The 25418-nt window shown below is 40.6% G+C and overlaps 1 protein-coding gene across 4 annotated transcripts in view; it reads right to left on the reverse strand.

Moving 5' to 3' along the window:
* Nucleotides 1-15455, reverse strand: part of TMEM165 (transmembrane protein 165) — a 72585-nt gene extending 57130 nt beyond the window's left edge. For 2 of the 4 annotated variants that reach the window (XM_075997875.1, XM_075997874.1), the window contains exons 1-2: nt 14985-15455; nt 1990-2215 (exon numbers count right to left, since the gene is read on the reverse strand). In XM_075997875.1, coding sequence (XP_075853990.1) covers nt 1990-2215; nt 14985-15185 — 427 coding nt within the window. In that variant the 5' untranslated portion in view covers nt 15186-15455. The remainder of the gene's footprint in view (nt 1-1989; nt 2216-14984) is intronic. The other 2 variants (XM_075997876.1, XM_075997873.1) reach the window with 2 other exon arrangements.
* Nucleotides 15456-25418: the final 9963 nt, after the last annotated feature.

Raw genomic sequence — 25418 nt, forward strand, 5'->3', positions numbered from 1 at the left:
AAAAATATTTAAATTTGTGACATATTTGCTTTGATCAACTGTGTACTAATAATAACTGTAAATCCATAGAGCTAACATTTAGAAACAAAGGAAATTTCCAACATCTTAAAATTCAATTACATTACCTGTACATTTTCATTGCAAATAAATATGATAGGGTAGGTCCAGGAAAGATTTGGAAGCAAACATTTATAATCATTAGGGTAAAATTTTGTGAGGAAAGTAAATGAAAATAAGAATTATAAGAGGAAAATACATAAATTTTCAACTGTTAAGAGTTTTTTTTTTAACAGAATGATGGTGCTGGTAGGTATCAAATTATTAATGGTATTTAGATTCCACTGGGTATATTTTAAAATACCATTAAGTTTTATTTTACAAAATATGCCACAAATTGGGTATTTACAACTTCTTAAATTTAAGATGAAAAATTTTAGGCAACTTTCATGTGAGAGCTGGATACATAATTTTTCAAAATTATTTAAGAGAAGATACAAAGAAAAGGTCTGAAGACCACTGATACAGACTATTTTATGAAGTACAGATGAGGAGAGCTGTCATGGCCCCAGCGGACAGCAGACTCACAGCACGCCAAGAGCTGAGGAAGAGGAACGGAACACACACAAGAGGGGGAGAACTGACGAGCCGTGGTCCAGAGCAGGGAATGGGTGCAGGCAGAGAAGGCAGCCTTCTGGTTATTATCACAGCTGTCAATTTCAGCCACAGAGTTCTCTGATACCATTAAACTCATGCCAAATAGTGACATCTGAGACTCCACTGTTCCCCTTTCCTATAATCAAAATTCGCTTCTGAAGAGCAAATTATGTTCTTACTGTGAAATATGAATAATGCCCTTACAAATTTCCAGAATGTGAAAGGTATTCAAATGATTTTCACCATTAAAATACTCACTTAGATGTTTAAAATACATAAACTTAAACAAGCAGCCAGAACAGAAACTGTTCTGTTCTTTACAAAATGAGTTTCATAATGATAAATCTAAGGCATGCTGAGGGAAGAGAGGTGAATGAGCACTCCAAATACAGTATCTCATTAATACACCATAGACAGCCCTATGAGGTAGGTATTATCTCCATTTGACAGATGAGAGAACTAAAGCTCAAAGAGGTTTTTAAGTACCTTATGATTAGGCTAATTCATGGCAGAGTATACAACACTCAAACCCAGGTCTGACTCTAAGGGGAAAGCTCACTATTTTCCACCAAACCATGTAGCTTGGGTGGCTTTAGAATCAGAGAGTAAACTTTGTTATTTTTTTCCCCTTTTGCTTTTTTTAAGATACAAGGTCTCACTCTGTTGCCCAGATTGGTGTGAAGTGGCGAGATCACAGTTGACTGGAACCTCGAACTCCTGGGCTCAAGCCATCTTCCACCTCAGCTTCTCAAAGTGCTGGGGTTACAGGCATGAGCTACTGCACCCAGCCTGTTCAATTATTTTAGTGTTAAGTTTACTTTCTTATGCTCTAATTCTTCAAGAAAGCAAAGCCTATAAAGTAGTAAATCAAAAAGTTACAAAAATGGAGGCTAAGAATGTTTCCCGCCTTACCATAATGGGTAAGAATAGCTTAATAAAACACAATAAACTGAAAATTACTTCTAAGTTATTATTTCACAAATGTCCTTTAACAGAAAAACATGCAATTCTCTGTGGCTTCTTGGGTACTAGTTCTACAATATCGAATATAAATATTTACCTGGACTGAAAAGAAAAATAGATGAAACAGAATAAAAGCAAAGAAAAAAAAAACAGTGAATAAATGAGTATGTATCTTGGTTCTAAATAGGTAAAAATTTTATTTAAAAAGTGCAACCTGGTTTTTAGGAATATATGTACTGTAACCATTTGCTGTTTACTAAAGTCTACAACAGAAACCAATTTCCAATATAACTAAGCAAATGATTCAACAACTCCACACCACCACCGTGCTTCCCCTTTGACTCAGCTACTCATTGGGCAAAGAACACTCACCTGATAAGCACGTCATCAGGCCCAAGGCGAGCATCGCGCCAGCCAACACGGTCAACCGGTTATAGCGCATCGCCATGATGGCTGCTATAAAAAATGTCTTATCACCCAGTTCCGATACAATGATAACTGATATGGCAGCAACAAATGCATGGATAAACCCCAAGTTAGTCTGAGCAGCTGGATCTTCTTTATTGGTATGAACTGGGGCCAGTGGTGTAGATCCTTTCTGAAATTAAAAAAAAAAAAACATCTGTTACTTTTTGAAAAAAAATCACTTAAAATTATTTTATTCTGCATGTGAATAAGATTGTTTTTATTTTTTTGTCATGGTCATTAGACTTATTTACTGTCTAATCAATTTGAAAGCCATTAGTAATGACAGTAACCTCTGATGATGGCTGGTACAGATTGATCATACCTTAATCTGAAATGCTTGGGACCAGAAATGTTTCCAATTTTAATTTTTTTGGATTTTGGAATATGTGCATTATAAATGAGCATCCCTAATCTGAAAATCTGAAATCCAAAATGCTCCAAAGAGGGTTTCCTTTGAGTGTCATGTCAACACTCAAGAACTTTTGGATCTCGGAGCATTTTGAATTAGGGATACCTCAACACATATAATGTAGATCTATGTATGATTCTCCACAACAATTTAAAGAGACCAGCTATATCCATGAATTAAAATTATCTTATTTTTAAAGTATTTGGGATTTGGTTCTTAGCTATGTCTCATTCAAATTTTTATTAGTAACTTGGATGGAAGACCCAGGTATGTTTATCAAACATTCAAGTGACATTAAGCTGAGAGAAATTTCATTAACACTTTAAAGAACAAAGGAGGATCTAGAAAGCTCTCACCAGGCTAGAGCATGAGTTGGCTCTCGTTAAAACAGGGTTTATTGTAGCCAGATGTATGGACAGTCCTATGCTGTAGTCTAAAAATAACCTAGAAGGTAAAGTGGCTTAATAAGACAAACCAGAGTCTTGGTTGGCATTAAGCTGAAAATGTGATAAAACTCCAAAAAAGCAATAAGCACTTTGCTTTCAGGAGTCAGTGACAAGTTCAATATTATTCTGTACTGTTTAGCCTTCCCCAAAGTTCTGTATGTGGTTCTGAGGCACCACACTGTAAGAAGGCACTGCTCTTTCAGAATCACCAGAGATGGAAAGAAGAGTCTGGAACCGGAGATTCACTCCTGAGGCCAAACCCAGCCTGTGAGACCGAAGAATATTTTTACTACCTATCTGTCTGTCTATCTATTTAATCAATCTATCTAACCTATCTATCTATTTATTTTTTGAGAAAGGAGGGAAAGAAGGAAGGAAGCTTTTGCAACAGAGACCTTACATAGCCTGGAAATATGTGGCCCTGAAAAACATAAAACATTTACCGTCTGGCCCATTACAAAAAGTTGCTAACTTGGCTCTAACACAATCCCATGAGGGACAAAGAAGGGACAGGGTGTCTGTGTTCCAATAATTGGGAAAGTCTGTATGAGAGTCTATTGCTCTGTCAACTCTATGTGGTCCCGAGGGGCAGAATAAAAAGTTAGAGGTGGCAGTTTTAATTAAGCTTATTAGAGAGAAAAGATTTCTATCTCAACAGAGCCAGCTGAAGCTGGAATGGACTGCTAGCGGAGGTGGTAAATTCTCTTCTCACGGCCTGAGTTCCAGAGAAGGAAAATACCACTTACAGGAAATGGGCTAGACAAGTGGTTCTCAGCCAGAGCAATTTTGTCTCCCAGGGGACATCTGGCTACATTTGGAGACATTTTTGGGGCTGTCACAACTGAAAGGGAACTACTCACATCTAGTGGGTAGAGGCCAAAGATGCTGCTAAATATGCTACAATGCACAGGGCAGCCCCTCCACAACCAAGAATTACCCATCCAAACGTCAATAGTTCTCAGATTGAGAAACCCTGGGCTAGATATGGATAAATCACTTCTAAAGGTCTCTTTCCATCCTAATTATTTTAATTAACTTTAAAGGCTATAAATCTCTACAAATCTAAAAGATAAGTAAATGAAACCCAAAAACATAGTTATTTTGGACAGGGTGAAAACAAGTACTGGCAAAGGCCCAGTCAGACATCAAAGTAATCTGAATTCTTACTGTTCATGTCATTCCTTAATACATAACACAAACCTGACTCCAAATTTCACAGTAAAGATCAGAAAAATTTAAGCATCACCTTTAAGACTAAAATTCTGAGCTAAATATTGGGGAAACTTAACAATTCAGAAACTATCTGCTGCCTTGGCAGCCAGCTCTTAAGCAAGTACACCATATTTTAAGGGCTTCTGCTTTCTCTCCATTACCACAGTTCCATCTATGCTCCTTCCACTCTGATGTTCCTTTCTCTTCCAGTATCCTGTGAGTATTAAGCATCCTAAAAAATAAAGGCATTTCAACTCAGCTCTCCCTAACACTTTTTCCTCCTGGATATATTTTTTATATGAAGAAACTTCATTGTAAAATTTCAAGATCTGAAATTTAAGAAAAATTTAGGAATATACACCATTTATGATCACTTAGCTCTAAGCTCAAACAGAAAATGTTTACTTTTCAAATCAAACATCACAGTGGTCACAACTACATATTTTCATGGTTTCATAATTCCCAGCCATAAAGTCTTGGCCACATTATTTAATCTCTGTTCTTCTGTGAAATAAAGAGATAAAATAAAATTTGCCTTAAGAGTACAGTCATGTGCATGTAACAACGTTATGGTATGGACCACATATATAACGGTGGTCCCGTAAGATTTTTTTTTTTTAAGGCTGGTCAAGGGAAGCAGTGGGAGGAGAGAAGGAACAAAGGAATCTGTAATTGGTTGTGATCAATTAGTTGTAAACACCACAGCACTCGGACCAGCTCCCGTAATATTTTAATACCGTATTTTTACTGTACCTTTTCTATGTTTAGGTATGTTTAGATACACAAATCCCTACTGTGTTACAACTGCCCATAGGATTCAGTACAGTAACATGCTGTATAGGTCTGTAGCTCAGCAGCAATAGACTACACCACATAGCCTACATGTGGAGCAGACTATACTATCTAGGTCTGTCTAAATACACTTGTATGATGTTCACACAATGACAACATTGCTTAACGACATGGCTGCTTAACAACACATTTCTCAGACTATATCCCTACCATTAAGAATATATGATTGTAATCCAAAAAACTGCATACTCTTACAACCTTCCTATATATGGAACACAAGAAAAATCAACCTATCGATGGCCAAAATCATACTGGTAAACAACCAACCATGGTGATAAGAACTTAAAAGTATCAGGGTGCTGTGAAGACAGAAAATTTTTTTAAATTAAAGTATTAATCGGATTAGAAATCTTCAGTTATCATACATTTATTGCTCATTGTGTGCAAAGATCACCTCCTTTGTCTAATTCACCTTCACAGTGACATAGCAAAGGAGGCTCTGGAATCGGGCTGCCTGGGTTCACATCCAAGGCATTATTGGTGACTGTGTGCCACTGGGCCAATAAGTACACTTCCCTGTGACTCAAGTTCATCTGCAAGGTAGGTGCCACCTACACCTCACAGAGTTGTGGGGAGGATTAAATTAAACAAATAAGGCTCTTTGGGATGATGCCTAATACACAGTAAGCACTCTATTAGTTTTTGTAGTGCCACACAAAATGACCAGCTTAATCTTCCTGAAACTAATTTCATTATGTTACTTCACTGTTTAAGAAACTGTAATGGTCTTTTCATACCTAGAACGTAAAATCCAAATACTTATGGTAACTATCCAGCACTTCCTACACCAGTTCCCAAAAGGTACCTTATCCACCATGCTAACAGATGAGCCAGAGCATCACTGTCTGATAAAAAATGTGAGCTACAAAGATGAGCCACATAATTAATGCAGTTTTACATTTTCTAGTAGCCATAGTTTTAAAAGTGAAAATAGGTTATTTTTAATAATATTTTATTTAGTCCAATGTATCCAAAACACTATTATTTAAATTATAAGCAGCATTCTAAAAATTCTTGAGATGTTTTAACATTCTTTTGTTCATACTAAGTCTTCAGACTCCCGTGTGTACTTAACCACACATCTCAACCTTGAACTAGCCCCAGGTCAAGTGCAGCACAGGGGTCACGGCCACTGCACTGGGCAGTGCAGCTCGAGAGCACGTCAAGCTTTTGCTAACCACAAGCCTTCAGTCACAGCCCTACTTCCTTTTTATCATCCCCTATTCATCTAGATTCCTCAAGCTCTCACACAAGTGGAGCCTCTTGAGCAAGGACTATCCAAGTAACTCTAGCCCTTACTATCCTGCCCCCGTAAAATAAAACTGAATGTATCCTGTGGGCAATAAAGTCATGGCAGGTGCATGACAGAAACAAAGTTTAACATAGGAACCCTCAAAAAGTTGATCATTTTGTATTAAAAACATGTATACATGTAAGGCTATCATTCACAATAAAAAAAGACAAAATAACAAAATGTCCATCAACAGGAAACTAGTTAAACGGTAGATCCCAAGTAATGGAATAGTATGGAGCTAAAATAAGAATGTTCTGTATATACTAATGTGGAAAAATCATTAAAATAATTTTAAGTTGAAAAAGAATATTATGTGTATGTATGATTATGTGTGTGGGAGGAGCAGGGTAGGCAGGCACATACAATATGTAGACAAATGTAAATCACACCAAATCTCAAGAATCAAGTTAATAATGGGTCTTTCCAGGGAAGCAGCCAGAATGACTACAGGGGTCGGCACACTTTTTCTAGAATAGAAGGAAAAGAGACATAATTTCTCACTCTACAGCCTTCTGTACCTTTTCGATTTTTTTTAACATGCACATCATTACAGACACTTGTGCACCACTTCAAAAACCTCTTGCCAAACTTCTTACTCCAGCTATGGGAGACCAGTTTCTTATAGGCTGTTTCTGGATTAAGGAAGGTCCAACCAGAAAGCACTGCTGCTCTGCACTTACCCATTCACTACCTGGAAGCAAGGGGGAGTTAAACATTTGTGGGGCAGGCAATCTTTGACCAGTAAGGAAGTCAGTTCTGAGATTCACCTCATAAGGCTCTTTGAAAGTTGCAGTGAGATTCACTACTAGTCACTCTTAAGTGGCTAACATGAAAATATATCAAAAGTATACACATTTATCTCTTTTTCTGGACTGACAATGAGAAATAATATAGGTATATTCTGAGAACAGGAAGTAAACCATAAGATGAAATGGTTGGGCAAAACGAGAAAAGATAAATTGGGTCCAGAATGAAAATTCTATATGTTTATGGGCTCACTTAGAGGAAAGAGGGAAGACCTCAAAGGTTTCTGAGTACAAGACATAAATACGACTCAGACACTGTGATCAATAATCAGGGATTGGCCGGGCGCTGTGGCTCACGCCTGTAATCCTAGCTCTTGGGAGGCCGAGGCGGGCGGATTGCTCAAGGTCAGGAGTTCAAAACCAGCCTGAGCAAGAGCGAGACCCCGTCTCTACTATAAATAGAAAGAAATTAATTGGCCAACTGATATATATATAAAAAATTAGCCGGGCATGGTGGCGCATGCCTGTAGTCCCAGCTACCCGGGAGGCTGAGGCAGAAGGATCACTCGAGCCCAGGAGTTTGAGGTTGCTGTGAGCTAGGCTGACGCCACGGCACTCACTCTAGCCTGGGCAACAAAGCGAGACTCTGTCTCAAAAAAAAAAAAAAAAAAAAAAAATAATCAGGGATCGCAGAGTGCAGAAAACCATCCAATGTACCTATTAGCTGGAGGTCAGCTGCACAAGACCAAGGTTGAGGACAGATTTGAGAAGGAAAGGATTCTGCATATGAGGGAAAGAAAAAAATCATCAGACCTTTAAAGAAGGTGGGAGGGGAGGGGACCAAGGATGGTGGTGAGGTTTTTTTGCCTGGCTGACTGGGAGAAATATCAGTATTCCTAAAACGTTATGCGGGAAAGAGTAGGTTGGTTTCAGATATGTTCAATTTGACGTGATAACAGCATTTCAAATGAAGGTTTCCAAGAGATCATCAGAAATGGGTCACCAGAGTTAAGGCTGGGACAGCCTCAAGGTATGTACAGTAAGTCCTCATTTAACATCCTGGATAGATTCTTGGAATCTGACTTCAAGCAAAACGACATATAATAAAACAAATTTGTTCTTCTTATTATAATGAAATGGATGTTGAAGAAAAAGGACCTTCTGTATGTCATTTCACTTAAAGTTGCAGTTTCCAAGAACCTACGTGAGGACAGTGAGGACTGACTGTATCTGGTTGCTGGCAGCCTACATTTATCAGCTAGAGCTTTGCTGCAAGTAGATGAGATTTCCAAGGGATAAGGCAAAGAGATAAAGTTCAAAAAATGAACCTGAGTCTCTATTGAAAGAAGACGGTGGAAGGAAGAAAAAAGATAGAAAAATAGAAAAAAAAAAAACCTGTCTTAGGTCGGGCGCTGTGGCTCGCGCCTGTAATCCTAGCTCTTGGGAGGCCGAGGCGGGCGGATTGCTCAAGGTCAGGAGTTCAAAACCAGCCTGAGCAAGAGCGAGACCCCGTCTCTACTATAAATAGAAAGAAATTAATTGGCCAACTGATATATATATAAAAAATTAGCCGGGCATGGTGGCACATGCCTGTAGTCCCAGCTACCCGGGAGGCTGAGGCAGAAGGATCACTCGAGCCCAGGAGTTTGAGGTTGCTGTGAGCTAGGCTGACGCCACGGCACTCACTCTAGCCTGGGCAACAAAGCGAGACTCTGTCTCAAAAAAAAAAAAAAAAAAACAAACCTGTCTTAGATATTTAGAGCATTAAGTAAAGCACCACAGATGGTCAAGGTAAGAACTATGACTCACTGAGCTACTAACTAGATAACAGGTTTTCATATACTGTTTCATTTGATAGTCAAAAAACTTAAGAGCTATTATCCCAAATTAACACATTAGAGGAAACTGAAGCCAAACAGGCTTAAATAATTTTGCCAAGTTCATATAGCTGAGATGGACTATTAAAAAAAATGGAGAGTTAACAGTGTCAAATGAGAACTGAAAAAGATCCCTGAATTTAGCAATTCACCTGGTTACATGTACCCTTCGAAAACAGAATTTCAACAAAAAGGCAGGACTGAAGCCAGATAATGGAAGACAAAGTGAAAAAGCAGCTAATCCCCTAGTTAGAAGTCTGGTTTATAAAATTGAATAAAAAGAAGCTAATATAGTCAAGTAGGGTTAAATGAATGACCTTATTTTTTATTTTCCAAAATAGGAGAAATCTGTGAACATGTGCAAGCAACTAGAAAGGAACCAGTAGACAGTGAGAGAACAAAGGTATTAAGGGCTCCCTCCTTCCTTCCTTCCTCCCTTCCCCCTCCCTCCCTTCCTAAAAAAAAAAAATTAAAAAAAAAAAAAAAAAAAAAAAAAGGTATTAAGGAAGTCAGAAGAAAACAGGAACATGGACATAGAGAGGAGGTAGGGAAAGCACGATAGTTTTGTCCAAAACATGAAAAGCACAGAAAACATGGGCAAAAAAGCGATTATTTGGATGCATACAAAAAGCTCAGACGCAGTGAATTCAATTCTAATTTTGATATCCCACTATTCAGTTACCCAGTGCTTTACCACAGTAAGTATGAAATACTTGATATAAATACCACCATTTCAGTATTTTAATGTCTAAAATACAACTTATTTTACACCTTGAGAGCAGGATCAACAATTTGTAATTAAAAAAAAAAACTAGCTGAATAAAACTCTTCCCTACCAAAAGTTAAAATTTTAATTCCAAACTGAAAAATTTTTAAAAATAGGAAAAAGTACCCTCAAATGAAAAGTATTCTTATAGTTTCATGATCCTCAAGAAGAAAATTAATATCAACAAAGAAAAAAATAATTCCTAGTCTAGTTCTAGAGTTCAAATGAATGTAAATGTGACTATTGAAATTGATACAGATACCTGCATCAGAATCTCCATCTCTAATCTCCAATCTCTAGTTGATGAAACTAGAGATGAAGATGCTTTCTTTGAAACAAAATCTACAGCCTGCTACCAAGAAAAAGAATGATGCCCCTGCAAAAAAACAAAAACAAAGTTGCTCAACCAAAGTTATTAAACAAGAGGTGAGATTATTTGAAGATAAAGTAGTCAGGAAAATGCTTAGAATTAGCTTACAACTGTCTCCTTGACATTACTTCCTGACATGAAGTCAGGAAAAGCTTTTTCAAAAGCTGTAAAAATGTGCTAAAAAATACACATGCAACTTAAAACAATGACACCAGGGGTAAACCTGATTTCAAAAGATTTCATTAAAATTAGAGATAAAATAGTATTTTATTATAAATTTTAACTATTAGGTCTTTATTTGTGGTTCAGTTTTTTTAATATTTTATTTTTATTAATGTTACTTGCTAATTCATATTAGTATATATAATTATGTTTTATAGAATATATTTTATTTTATAGACAGAATCTTGTTCAATCAGTCAGGCTGGAGTACAGTGGTGTAATCAGAACTTCCTGTAGCCTCAAACTCTGGGGGGCTCAAGTGATCCTCCTGTCTTGGCCTCCTGCCCAGTAGCTAGGATTACGAGCATGTGCCATTCTGCTAATTTTTTTAAAAAATTGTGTAGATTTAGGTCTCACTATGTTGCGCAGGCTGGTCTCAAACTCTTGGGCTTAAGGGAACCTCCCCCCAACCCTTGCCCTAGCCTCCTAAAGTGCTAGGATTTCAGGCACGAGCCTCCTCACCTGCCACATTTTAATTTTAATGAATGTTTAACAACTTTATTTTTATTATTTTATAATGTATTTATGGATTTAGATACAAAGTTTATTAAATGTATTTGGTTTCACTGATTTTTTTTTAATGAGTTGTTTTGAAGATAGAATATACCACCAAGTAAATTCAGTAACATAATTTCATTCTGAGAAGGCAATTATGAGTAGGAGTCCTCATATCTGGTAGCCTCAATCTTAGCTGTAAAGAGACTAGAATTAGGTGGTTGGACTGGATAGAGTAGGACTGCAACTTAAGGAAAATGAAAAAAGGTTTAAGATTTTCTGTGGAAACTCTTCTCACAGTTAAAACATAAACAGAAGAAAATGCCAAGAAACAGTAAAATAAAAAATATGATAACAAGAACTTGTACTGGGTCAGGTAATAAGATGTTGTGACTTTATTAATGGTGCTACACAACCAGAGTAGTTCTTTGGACTTCTAGAATATGCAGTAAATTATAAATTACTTTATAAAAGAAAGGATCAAAGTAATCAGCAGCCCTTTTTTCGATGGGTTTGTAGATTGGAATTTAATCCTGACTAGTAAGTTCAGAGTGGATTTCCTCAACTTCTTTTTAGCCTGATCATAGAGAAAACAAATACTCAAAGTAGAAAGCCCTGTTCGAAGTTCAGTTACTTCCCTTTAAAACACCCTGTAAGACACAACTACATTTTTATAATGTATCTTCCACTTGAATCCTTACCAACCAGAGACATTCCCCCCCCTCCATTTTCAGAAGTCCACTCGCACAGAGACATAAAAAAGGTTAAATTTAAATACCCTACCTTTTTAAAAGATCTATTGCATGTACCTGCAAAGCAAATCAGTGGAAACTTAGATATTCAGCAATGCTGAACCCTTGCTTACATAGCTGTTAAACTGTATTTTGATCATTTCTTATCTCCACCAAGTGGACAAAAAAAGCAAATGACACTTATACAGTTTAGAAAACGTGAAAGAAAAAAATCTTTCACCATTCTGTAGTACTATAGAGGAAAAAATATTTGAGCCATATCAAAAAGTTACATGAAAATATAATTAAAACAAGACAACTGTACTGTGCTATAATAGAGAAGAAATTAGAATAAATGCCTAACTAAAAAGAACCACAACAAGAACACATGAAAATATTAAAGGCAAAAATCCTATCATATTATACCTGCTCCTTCTTGCCATATCTCAACTTTTAAAAATAAGGATCTTTAAGATCACTTAAAAATGGTCTCTGGACCTCATTTTTGCATGGCTATATTTTTCCCAGCTGCCTTAATAGGGTATTGATAGCTATACTGACGGCAATTTCTATCTTTAAAATCACAAGATGACTAAAACTTTGATGAGATGCTTGGAAAGTTACACTGTCAAGCACAAAGTTTCTTAACCCCCAATAGGTATTGTTTTAAATAAACTTCCAATACTGAGTTAAATGACAGAGGGCTAAATGATGAGCACTAAGAGTCAAGTTCGTGAATCAGCATTTCACTTTCACTTCAGAAGTGGACATGTCAAGTACCATCAGCTGAGTCCAGGAGTGACAAGCAGAGAAGTGGGAATGGGAACCCCACTCCTGAATGGCTGGGGGCGGTGGGGCAAGCAAAGGGAAAAAAGACAGGAGAACCCACTCTCTACCCTGCCCCCCACCAGTGGACTAGGCGCCCTGGCTTCTCATCATGTTTAATGACTCACACGGCATTCCAAACTCTTTAAGTTGGGAAAAGCTGGGTTGAGAGGGTGAAAAAAAGAAGAAAAATAAAGACTCACACTTCTTGTACACCTCTGATCTGATCTTCACAACGCTCTGTTACCATGGGACATTTATTACTCACAAGTTCTAATGCTTTTGATCTTTTCTTTCTTTCCTTTTTTTAAAAAAACCTTTATAAGAGTCCTAGACTTAACTATATAAGCAGTTGAAATTAAATTTTCTAAACCAACACCAATCCATGAATGGATATAAACACATTTCCAGGCTGCAGATGAGAAATCTTTTAATTCCATCTAGGGGATCCTTTAGCAACTAAAAAAAAGGTTGGATAAAGATTATTAAAAATAGTTGTTTTTCTGGTTGAGTTTATTTTACAGTCAGTCTTTCCATAAAGGTATTTAATAGCTGATATGAAGCTGAGATGTGAACACTTTAATTCATTCTTAGAAAATTATTTAATAAATGCCAACAATAGGCAAGGTCTTATGAAACAGAAAGAAAGAATAAGCCACAGCCATGCTCCCAAGACACTCAAAACTAGTGGGGACAGAAAGCATGCAGAATTCATGTGAAAACATGCCATAAAACAGAAACAAAATGTTAACTTCCTCTAATCCAAAAAAGGGGAAGGGAAAGCCAGCCATTGTGATCGAAGACCTACATCAGCACGCTATACAATCCATTAAAATTCATTAATGAATTAAATAAAATAGTTTAAAAGAGTTCTGGTATGATATAAGGAATGTTAATAAAACCTCTTAAGGCACAGAGATCCAGATCCTAATTCTTTCTACTGAGAACTAGCTTCTGGCTGTGACATTAAAACATCACTCTTTCCAAGCCTAGGTTTCCTCATCTATACTTGAGAAATGGTACCTGCTCTACCGGCTTAACTGGCTGTTTTGAGTATGCAGTCGGCTCACAGAATCTTAACTTCATGATAGCTTTAAATCTCAGCTTCCTTCCCCCACAGGAATTTCCTAATAGGTGGTAGTCAGTTATTTAAATTCTTCCTGAGTACTTCCAGGAAGGAGAATTTCACTATTTCTCAAGATCGATTACCACATCTGGGTCAGCTTTCATTCTTAGAAAATACATGCCTAAAACCAAGATCAGCCTCTCAGAAACGTGCATCCTCTAGTCCTCCACAGAAAAACAAAACAAAAAACTGGAAACACCTAACAAGGGTAACATGCAACAATATGAAAAAATGAAAAGTCATTTATTCAGAGGAGAGAGAAATCACTTTCAGGAAAGTTTCGCAGAGTAGGTCCAATCCACTGGTTCTTGAAGGTGGGAAGGGTTATGACCCCAAGCTGTAGGTCTCTCTCTCTCTCTTTTTTTTTTTTTTTTGAGGAAGTTTTTTGTTGGGGAGAGAAGCACATGGCAAGGGAGCACATGGCATGTCCCAAGAGTTCCTTAAGCACATCCTTTTTTGAGTATAGCATATGAGCAAGGAGTGGTGGCTGGAGGTCAGCTGGAGCAAACTCATTAAGAAACCTGAGAAACATCAACCTGCTAAAAAGGCAGGACTGAAATCAGCACGCAGGAGAGCAATTCACCGAGCACTTCTGAGAAGATGGTGGAACCCGATGTTGAGGAAGATTAGTTAAGTAGAGACCGGCTGGACGCAGCCTGGGTGGGAGTAGGGGGGGTTGGGTGCCAAACCGGCCCCTACTAAGAAAAACTAAAGAGGTTGGAATACAGGAGTCAAAATTAGAATACAGGAGTCAAAACTGGAAAGGGCGACAAGGCCCAAGACTGGAAGAGGGGAGAAATTTTAAAACGCTGCCACTTGCCAAGTGACTAAGAAAGGAGTGCTTCTATTAATATAGATTAAGAAGTTAATTTACATCTAAATAGAGGACTCTGATCTACTTATACGTTTAGTTTTGGCTTCTCTCGCCGCCGCCGCAGCACTGTGTATAGTCCAAGGCTGACTCTTCCTCCGCGGCCCTAAGGGCTACTTCCTGCAAGCCAAAGCACGTTTTTACAAAGTCGAGAGTCACGGTTCCCGATCCATCCTCATGCGGCAAACACCACAGGCCGTGCGTGCCAGGCTGGACTTGGGCGAGCGGTCTTGGATAAAGTGTCTCGACGCCGAAACGGCCGTGTGAGATTATCCCTCCTCAGGGAATGCAAAGGGCCTCCCCCAGCTGCCTCCCGTTAAAAACTTTCTACTTGGGATGAGCGTGTCCAGCTACGCTACGACACGTCCGATCGATAACACGCCCGTCGCCCGGCAGCATCTCGGTCCTCCGGCACCGCAGCTGACAGCGGGCTCCCGGCGGGCTCTCCCTCTCCCTTCCCCCAGGAGCGGGCGAGGCCGGGCCTCAGCAGGGAAGGGGCGACCGTCGCCGTCCCCCCGGAACAGGGGCCGGCTCCCCCGCCCCAGCCCGCGCCCGGGCGGAGGGCGGCGCTCCCGGGCCTGGTCCCCGGCGCGGCCGGCTCGGCGGCCTCGCCCCCGGCCCGTCCCATCCCCCGCCGCCCCGGCGCGGCCGGCTCACCTCAGCCCGGGCCGGCTCGGGGCCCTGCACGGCCGCCGGCTGCGGCTGCAGCTGCTGGGCCGGCGCCGGCGGCTCTTTGTTCCGGTGGCTAAGGTCCTCGTCGGGGCCGGCCCGGACCCCGGCCCACAGCAGCGGCACCAGCAAGAGGAGCAGCAGCCGCGGCGCCGACGCGCGGCCGCTCCCCCGGGCCGCGGCCGCCATCCCGCCCGCCGACCGGCCGCGCGCGAGCCGCCAAGGAGGAAGTGCCGGCGCCGGGAAGCCTCGCCCGAGCCGCCGCCGCCGCGGCGCGTCCCTCACGCCTCGCCACAGCCGCCGCCGTTCAGGGGGCAGGGCGCACCATGCGGGAGGCGCAGGGCAGGCCGGCGTCCGCAGCCGCCCGCTCGGCTCTCGTCCTCCCGCGGCGGCCACACAAGACTCGGCCAACCGTCTCGGCGCGGCCCAGCCCAACTCCTCGGGCCCCGCCCCTTTCCCGCGACGGCCTCCCATTGGCCCGGCGTCCGCCTCGGCGTCGTGACGTCAGCGGCCAGGTTGGGGCGCGGCTCACGGCGTCCTGCCTCGGCCTGGGCGCCGCGGCCTGGTACCCGGCGCCACGTGACCTTCCTCTGCTCCCATCCCTCCCGCGCCCCTCCCGGGACCCCGTCGCCTCTCTCTGCCCCGGCGGCCCGGGCCTGCCTCCTCCCGAGCCTTCTGCCCTCACGCCGAGACCCGCCTCTCCCTGCTCCCCGCCGTTCTTGGACGTCCAGTTAGTTCCAGCGCCACTGGCTACGTGGCACTTGCGGGCAGGAGCAGCCGCACCCAGCCCTCTTCCTCGCGCCCCGCCGGTTCCCCGCGCCGCCCTGCGCGCCGCCACCGGCTGCGGAGGATGTTCTCGGGGCTCAAATTCCTATTTAAAAAAAAAAAAGCTCAGAAATGGTCTTTGGAAATAACATAAAATGTTTCAAGTCTTGTTTTAAGATGCTGTTTGCCTATGATTACCCCCAGCCCAAAAATGTCTGATGTTGCCTCTTGAGAGTGTGAGGTTCGCACGCGGGTGAGAAAGAATTCTCAGACAGTGATTAGAACATACAGAAGTAAAGTCTATTTATTTTCCCAAGAAAGAGAGAAAGACCGAGAAAGGGAAGGAGTGTGACACAGAAGGAGGAAAGAAATATCCAGCAGCAAGGACAGTTGCCTGGTGCTTTTAAAAGCTAAAGGGCCCTTTTTTTTTTTTTTTTCCCCTGCTTCAGGAGACTGATAGCGAAAGGATGTCAGGGAGTTCTAATTTTCTTTTTCTGTGAGGCTGGGTTATCTGAGTCCTTGAAATCTGTTTTTTTTTTGTTTGTTTGTTTTGTTTTTTGGCAGGAACTGAGGCAGAGAGTTGGAGCAGGGAGTTTGCACCCCTACTGTCCGCTTAGGACTCTTCAAGGCTGAGAAAGAACTCAGAGATAAGTTAGGGCACATGTGTTTTATTTAAACAAAGGGTAGTTGTACTCTAAGTTTATTTCTCTCGCTTTCTGTTTAATAGATTATTTTTTATCTGTTAGGTTATCAGTAAAACCACTTTTCATTGCCCTTGTCCTGAAATGCCTTTATGTTTGGAAGCAATTGTTTTGTGCTGCTCCTTTCACTCCTTAAAATGTCTGGCATTTGAAATTGAGTGTTTAGGAGGCTGGGCTCAGTGGCTTATGCCTGTAACACTAACACTTTGGGAGGCCAAGATGGGAGGATCGTTTGAGGACAGGAGTTCGACACCAGCCTGAGCAACAGAAGGAGACCTGGTCTCCACAAAATATAGAAAAAGTAGACAGGTATGGTGACATGTGCCTGTAGTCTCAACTACTCGGGAGACTGAGGCAGAAGGATCACCCGAGCCCAGGAGTTTAAGGTTGCAGTAAGCTACGATGACACCACTGCGCTCTACCCAGGGCAACAGAGTAAGACCCTGTCTCGAAAATAAATAAATAAATAAAATGAGAAAAAGTTGCATCCACAGAGTGGAAGATCCTCTGTTTTCTCAAGCCTTGAGAGCAGAGCTTTCCCACCATGAAAAGTCTGTGGACGCTGAGACCTGCGCTCCTGTCCTCCCACACACAGGCCTTCAGAACTGTGACAAAGGTAAAGAATGGCCCCTGCTTCCATCAACATGAGAAATATCTTCCTTGTGGACTACATAAATTTGGAAATACTGTAGCTGAAAATGATGCAGGGAGTAAGTTGCAAGGCTATAAGTTACATAAGTTATAAGGCTGGCATCCACAGTTTTTCTGTCTTTCCCCACTCTCCTAAAAAATAGCTAGAGAAACAGCCTAAGAAGAAAAAATAAGTTTGTACAAGGGCCTGTCACACTGTTTGTAGAAGTAACACCCCAACAGGTCAAGGATGACAAACCCAAAGCTTCTAGAAACTTAAACAAAGGAAACAGACCTGGTGGGGTCACCAGCCCTGTCTAAGGCAAGTATACACTATCCTGCCCTGGCCAATGACTGCAATGGGGAGTAGGACCCCTAGTTTATCAGATATTCCAAACTGTCAAGGGAAAAGCCAGAGATCTGAATAGCTACGTGAAATTTACTAATTCTTAAAATTTGGCAGTTGTCTCAAATTAGGATTACATTCCACGAAACAAATGTAAAATCCAAAAGAATATCTAGCATAAATTAGATATTAAATGTTTTCCTCTGTTTGAGGCAGTTCAGAACTAATCCAGTAGCTCCACAGAGATTGGGGATCCAGGTTCCTTCCGGCTTTCTGCGATATCATTCCTAGGGTATGACCTTTATCTCCATGGCCCAGTATGGCTGCCAGAGCTCTGGCATCCAAGTTCTAGGCAGCGTGGTGGAAGACTGGCTGAAAAAGCAAGGAGACACAGGATACCCATCAGGTGTGCTTTAAGGGAGCTGCCACAAAAAATATCTGCTCACATCTCATTGGCTAGAACTTAGCCTCATGGCCATAGCTAACTGCAAAGGAAGCTAGCAAATGTCTTTATTTCAGGGGTTTTTACTATTGGGAATAAGAGGAGAAAGGCTATTGGGGTCAGCAATTAATAGTCTGTGTCATTGTAACTATATTAGTGACGGTTTTCTAGGGAAGCAGAACCCATACCAGACACACAGCAAATCTGAAATCCCTCAGGCCAGGCCAACAGGCTGGAAACACATGCAAGATTTTTATGTATCAGAATTCCTTCTTCTCAGGAAACCTCAGATTTTGTTCTCAAGGCTTTTAACTGATTAGATGAGGCCCATCACATAATTTGGGACAAAATTTCTTTACTTTATAGTGAACTGACTGTAAAATGTTAATCATATTTACAAAACATCTTCAAGCAACATCTAGATTAGTGTTTGAACAAAGTTCCGTAGCCTTGCTAAGTTGACACATAAAATTAAATCTTACAACTAATTCAAAATTAAAAAAAAAAAAAACAATGCAGGCAAGACAGTGCCTGTCTACGAGCTGCTTTGACTTGCAGCTGGCTGGTTTGCAATCCTTTCTCTACATGTTGGAGAAAGCACCTTGGCCCTTTACAGACCTACAATGAAAATGGAAAACTACCCTAACCACATACCCACCATATAGCTGGAATTACACACACCATAACAAGAGGTCTGCAGTGAAGGAACCAAAGTCCCACTCTTTCTGGGGGACTGTACGTAGAGAAACAGGCAGTCCTGTGTTTTTTTGTTTTGTTTTCATTTTTGTTTTCACCACTGTACTGATGGGATGCTATCAGATAATCAACGCACTTTTCTCCTTGACTCCTTTCTAACTCATTATATTATTTTCTCGGCAAAAGCAAAACTTCTGTTGCTAGGTATTGATTTAGAGTAGGCGTCCTCAAACTACAGCCCGCGGGCCACATGCAGGTGTTTTTGCCCGTTTGTTTTTTTACTTCAAAATAAGATATGTGCAGTGTGCATAGGAATTTGTTCATAATTTTTTTAAAAGTATAGTCTGGCCCTCCAATGGTCTGAGGGACAGTGAACTGGCCCCCTGTTTAAAAAGTTTGAGGACCCTTGATGTAGAGTCATAGGAGGGAGTGGTAAGGGGGAAAGGTAGGGAGTTGGGGCTAACAAGAAGCCTATAATTAGGAGAGGATTTCCATACTCCCCACAGAAAGTTCTTTTAAACTTGTGCTTCTCTTTCAAAGTTGACCTTTATATACTCAGCCTAGAAAGTGGGGGTAGGTGGAGTCACTTTGTCACTGATTTGTAAGAGGGCTTTATCTATTGTGAACATTTATTTTTCATTTCTTACATTAATATGTATAATTGGTTTTCCTAATTTTCATAACACTGTTGTTTATGATGTTTTACACTATAATTCAGTATGTGCTTACTCAGCCTTTCTGAGTCAATCTGAATAATACTGTGAGGGACAGAAAAACAAGAGGTAATGGAAATCAGAGAAACAGAAAGGAGAAAACATTTATAGAAAAACAGTAAGGAGGAAGTGGTTACAGAAAAACAAAACGAGGGAACGGTTATTTCAGTCTTAAAAAATTGGGTAATCAGGCCATGGAACATGGACCCACCAGTCAGAGAATGGAAAACACCAGAAAAAGGTTATGGCACTTCCCTCACCTTAGAAAGAAATGACTGAGGCCAGTTAATCCTAGCATTCTGGGAGGCCAAGGCGGGCGGATTGCTCAAGGTCAGGAGTTTGAAACCAGCCTGAGTGAGACCTCGTCTCTACTATAAATAGAAAGAAATCAATTGGCCAACTTATATAGAAAAAATTAGCCGGGCATGGTGGCGCATGCCTGTAGTCCCAGCTACTAGGGAGGCTGAGGCAGGAGGATCGCTTGAGCCCAGGAGTTGGAGGTTGCTATGAGCTAGGCTGACGCCACGGCACTCACTCTAGCCTGGGCAACAAAGTGAGACTCTGTCTCAAAAAATAAAAGAAAGAAAGAAATGACTGAAACATAACCTTTAAGTCATGTTCAAACATAGAAAGGAATTCAGTCCCCAAAATGTATAGTTATGAATAATTATAACTAACCTTTAAACTACTAGCATATAAAAAGAGAAACATAGAAGGATCCAGTGTATTTCCCCTTAGGAAATATACTTTCGCTTTGCACCCTCAAACTCTCCTTACAATAAATTCTTCATGCATACTTGCTGAGTGTCTGCCATCTTTCTCCGCCCTGTGGGCCAAGACTTGTGATACTTCTAAGCCCAGAGCCCAAGAACTGGGGAAACACTTCAAAGCCCAGCCATGGACTGAACTGTGACAATAGTTTAAGTAATGATATCACGATTGATTATTAAATATTGTTCTGCCTCACTTTTCTATAAATTCATCACAATGTATAATTTTCATTTTCAACAGATACCAAATTCATGCCATGCAACTTCTTTGTCAATAGATATAACAGAAAGCAATACCAGTCACTCTTGGCAAACGTAAGATCACAAAGAAATGTTGAAAATTTTTCATTTTGGATAGCATCTTTTGCTGATGCAACCTGTTAAGAGTATTTCATAGACTATAATGACACTGGGATAAATTTCTGATAAGTTATTTTGAACTATAAATTTTAGTACTTTCAGAGTTATTGATTCTTGCGGGGCAGGTTTCCCAAAGATATTTAATTCTTCACGCATACTATCCAAGAAAGCATGAGTGGGTAGGGAAATGATGGCCATGTACAGATTTCCTCCATGACCTTCACTTAAAGCAACAGGTTCTTAATAAGTCTGCATCAGCTTTATACTGAAATGAATGCTTTTTGAGAGCAGCAATCTCATATAGCCCTGTATTCTCCATGGGCCCTGCCTCTGTGCCTTGCATATAGTGATGTTAAGTAATTTGGTTGAGCAGATAAATTGCTATTCTTCTGTTTCAGAGGGGTAACATATAAAGAGTTGGAAATAGGTGTTCCTTTTGTACAAGATACTGAACTGCTCAAAATCGGTACAAAAGCAATCTGATCTGCTTGTCTGATCCAGGAGGAAAAATATTATTAGTATGCATGATGTCCCCTGTACTCATTCCACAAATCTGCCCCCTGTAAACTTCCTGAGTTTGGTAAAAAAAAAAGAATCTTTCTGGTTTTGCCTGCACTTCCAGTCTCATGATGGATTTCACTTTTTTCCTATTTGTTTCCTAAGAGGACCTAGTTCTTTTCCAGATCCAAGATGAAGATGGTGTTATTCTTTACTGAGAGTTTCCAAAGGTAGTTTTGTAAATATTGTTTCAAACCAAACTATGAAAGACTCTAACTAGGACAATCTAGTTAGAATTAGAATATGCAGTGTGTAAGTGGGGGATGCTGAAGGCAGGGAGCAAGGGTTATAATTTTGCCTATAACTTTTTATTAAATACTGTTCCTTGAATAGACAAATCAGGGAGTCATTGCTCCACCAAGTAGCAGAAGTAATGGCCTTGGGGTCTTTTTTGTTTTGCTTACTACATAATTTTGTGGTGAAGAAGATACACCCTGTTGAGTCATGAAAATGAAAGGTAGGCTTAGGTATTAGAAGGCAAGTCAAAACGAGTGCTCAGGCCGGGCGCTGTGGCTCACGCCTGTAATCCTAGCTCTTGGGAGGCCGAGGCGGGCGGATTGCTCAAGGTCAGGAGTTCGAAACCAGCCTGAGCAAGAGCGAGACCCCGTCTCTACTATAAATAGAAAGAAATTAATTGGCCAACTGATATATATATATAAAAAAAATTAGCCGGGCATGGTGGCGCATGCCTGTAGTCCCAGCTACCCGGGAGGCTGAGGCAGAAGGATCACTCGAGCCCAGGAGTTTGAGGTTGCTGTGAGCTAGGCTGACGCCACGGCACTCACTCTAGCCTGGGCAACAAAGCGAGACTCTGTCTCAAAAAAAAACAAAAAAAAAAAACGAGTGCTCAATCTGTAGGTAGCCATGCCATTCATGAAACCTCTGCAAACCAGTTTTAAGGTCTCTTCATATTCCAAAATGCCTTTTAACCTTGATAAGCCTATAGCCTATGGAAAAAAAAAATTGATTAGCATGCATCCTCAAAATGGCATAGTCAGATATTACTTACTTACTCATTCTGACACACCCCTGTGATAACATCACCTTTATGACATCAGACACTTCTGCCTTTAAATTACCACATCCCATTCCAGAGACTGGAATCCAGGAAATGCAAATAAAATTAGTCTCAGCTAAGACCCTATGTCCCTCTTGAATAAAACAGCAACAAAACCTTAAAAGTCTGTGTTCTGAGAAGCTGTTTCTGAAAAAGGAAAAAATATTAAAGCATATTAAATCATAATTGTGGCTAGAGAGAACTCTGACTTGTTCAGCACATTCTGGAATTCTAGAATGGAGAGACAAAACTCTTGAAGAATGTAAGAGGGAATTTTATAAAAGGGCAAAGTTGTGTAATACATTTAGAGGTTACAAGATCACCAAAGGGAGGGAGGAGGGAAGGGGTAAAAACCTACCTACTGGGTACAACGAACACTATTCAGGTGATGGGCACACTAAAAGCCCCAACTTAAGCATTATAAAAGGTATCTGTGTAACAAAAACATTTGTACCCCCTTAATATTTTGAGATTTAAAAACAATGGAGGGCCGGGCACGGTGGCTCACGCCTGTAATCCTAGCACTCTGGGAGGCCAAGGTGGGAGAATCGCTTGAGGTCAGGAGTTCGAGACCAGCCTGAGCAACAGTGAGACCCCCGTCTCTACTAAAAATAGAAAAAATTAGCCAGGTGTGGTGGTGCACACCTGTAGTCCCAGCCACTCGGGAGGCTGAGGCAGGAGCCTCCTTGAGTCCTGGAGTTGGAGGTTGCTGTGAGCTAGGCTGACGCCACCGCACTCTAGCCTGGGTGACAGAGTGAGACTTTGCCTCAAAAAATAAATAAATAATAAATAAAATAAAAAAGAAAAAAAAGAAAAAAACAACAAAATATTTTTTGAAGTGTTTATATATTAGGATACTTGTTTGTAGTTTTCTAAAACAAACAAAAAAAACTATTATTAGCAATAGCTTAAGCAAGAGAGCTTATGTAATTATTGAATACATACGAAAAGAAATAAATTAAATACAGTCTTCTTTTTTTCTTTCTGGAAAAAGAAAACGATGATGTTACTAAAATATAAATGAGAGGCTCAAGACAGATTTAGGTAAACTTATAATAGATTCATAAATTATTTAGAAAAATCAAAGATTTTGATATTTTTTCTGTAAGTTTTTGAGTTTGATTTCATGGAAGGTCCTCATCCTTTAACAGAAAATGTCCTCTGATTTCACTCTCAGAATTATAGACTACAGAACATGGAAGGGAAGAATCCATTCCTGTTTCATTCCCCAGCCCCTACCGATTGCTTTAATGCCTAGTTGAATGATTATTCTGAAATCTAAAGTTTGCTTCCATGTCTTAAGAGCAAAATCATGGAAGGAAAGCCTATAGACAATTTCAGATGGAAAAGCAGAAAGAAGAATTGGAATACAATTTGGCCATGACCATTAGGTGGACTACTGATTAATCCTATTAAGCTAAAGCCCATCCTTTTCCATCCATTCCTGTAGACCACATTTTGCTCTGAAAATTATTTACTTTCATTTCATACAGATAGAATCAAGAAGGGATAACAACAACAAAAAGTACCATTCGAAAGGAAGGAACCACAAACGTAGGGGGAAAAAAGGAAGGATAACTTTATAAAGGAATGAGTTTAATTCTTTCCCATTCACTGGATTACATGGCTCCTCTAGCATGGATTTTTTTTTTTTTTTAAACCTCAAAGATTTTTCACAATCTACATGTCAAAAAGTCATGGTCAGTGTGAGTTAATAGCAGATCACAGGGTAATAGGTCTAGAGGTCAGGAACCAAGAAATCTCAAAGTGCTGATTATTTACTTTTTTAAGCTTATGAGAGGAGCAAATTTTAAAGATAGTCTCCAAGTTAAAAACTAATCACTGTTCTCTTCAGCAAAAAAGTTTTAATCTTAATATTTCTCATAATAAATGAATTTATTCCATTTTCCCACAAATACTGCAATTTTCCTATAAAACTTGATAAAAAAGATATGGATGGGATTGTAACAGTTTATGGATTCCTAACCATTTCTTTTGATTGATTTTATTTTATTTCCTCCTTATCAGAATGGTTACCAGGGTTCTTGGAAATAAAAATGCACAACTGAATGACTGCTTTTCGCACATGTCAATATAAGTCTCATTCAATCTTTGTAAGGAAGATATTATTGCAATTTTGCAACAGAATAAAGTAAGGCAGGGAACTAGTAATTTATGCAGATAACATTGATAACAGATTCAGATTCATTCACTTAATAAACATTGAGTATCTGCTATGTATCAGGCATGCTTCTAGTGCTAGGGACACAAAACAATCAAAAAAACAAAAACAAAAAAATCCTGCCATCATGTAGCTTACATTCCATAGAGGGGACAAAGACAATAGATAAGAAGCATAAGAGAGAAAGTACACTGCAGAGTATTTTTTTAAGGAAGCTAGCACATCCGTTTGCCATTGCTACAGAACAGGCTGAGTGCGGTGGCTCGTGCCTGCAATCCCAGCACCTTGGAGGCTGAGGCAGGAGGATTGCTTGAGCTCAGGAGTTTGAGGCTGCAGTGAGCTATGATCGGGCCACTGCACTCCAGCCTGGGCAACAGAGCGAGATCCTATCTCTAAAGCAACAACAACAAAACTCCCCCAAAACCCTAGGTGGCTCTCAAAACAATAGCATTTATTATTTTGCCCTAATGCAAAGGGAAATGGAAATGTGAGGAAAGGGGCGAGGGGTGAGACTGCAATTTTATTTATTTATTTGCTTATTTATTCACAAAAACTGGTGCCATAGTATAGGCTGCAATTTTAAGTAAGGAGATCACATTATTGAGAAGGTGACCGTGGCGTGCCGCCTCTTAGATGGTCCCTAATAATCCACATCTCCGGTCTTCCTGGATAATCCTCTTCCTTTGAGTGTGGGTTGGAGCTAGTAACTCCTTCCTAACAAACAGAATATGGCAAAAGTGACAGGATGTCATTTCCGAGGTTAGGTTATAAAGAGATTGTGTCTCCTGTCGTAGATGCCCTTGCTTGCTTGCTTTCATGGAAGCTGGGCACCGCATGGCAACATGCTCTATGGCGAGGCCCACGGGGCAAGGAATTGAGGGAGGCTCCCACCAGGGAGGAACTTGGGCCTTTGGTTCAAGAGCCTGCCAAGGGCCGAGTAGAGTACTGCTAGCAACCATGGGAGGGAGCTTGGAGGCAGGTCCCCCCTCTGTGGAGCTTACAGAAAGACCACAGCCCTGGCGACACCTTGACCGCAGGGAATCCTTGGGGCAGAGGCCCCCCAGCTAAGCTGCGCCTGGAATCCAGACCCCAGAAACTATGAGATAGTAGATGGTTGTTGTTTTAAGCTATTGAGATTTGGAGCACTTTGTTACGAAGCAGCAGAACGAATACAGTGAGTGACATGTGCAGGAAGACGTGAA

Source organism: Microcebus murinus, chromosome 26 (assembly GCF_040939455.1).
Source record: "Microcebus murinus isolate Inina chromosome 26, M.murinus_Inina_mat1.0, whole genome shotgun sequence".
Classification (NCBI taxonomy): domain Eukaryota; kingdom Metazoa; phylum Chordata; class Mammalia; order Primates; family Cheirogaleidae; genus Microcebus; species Microcebus murinus.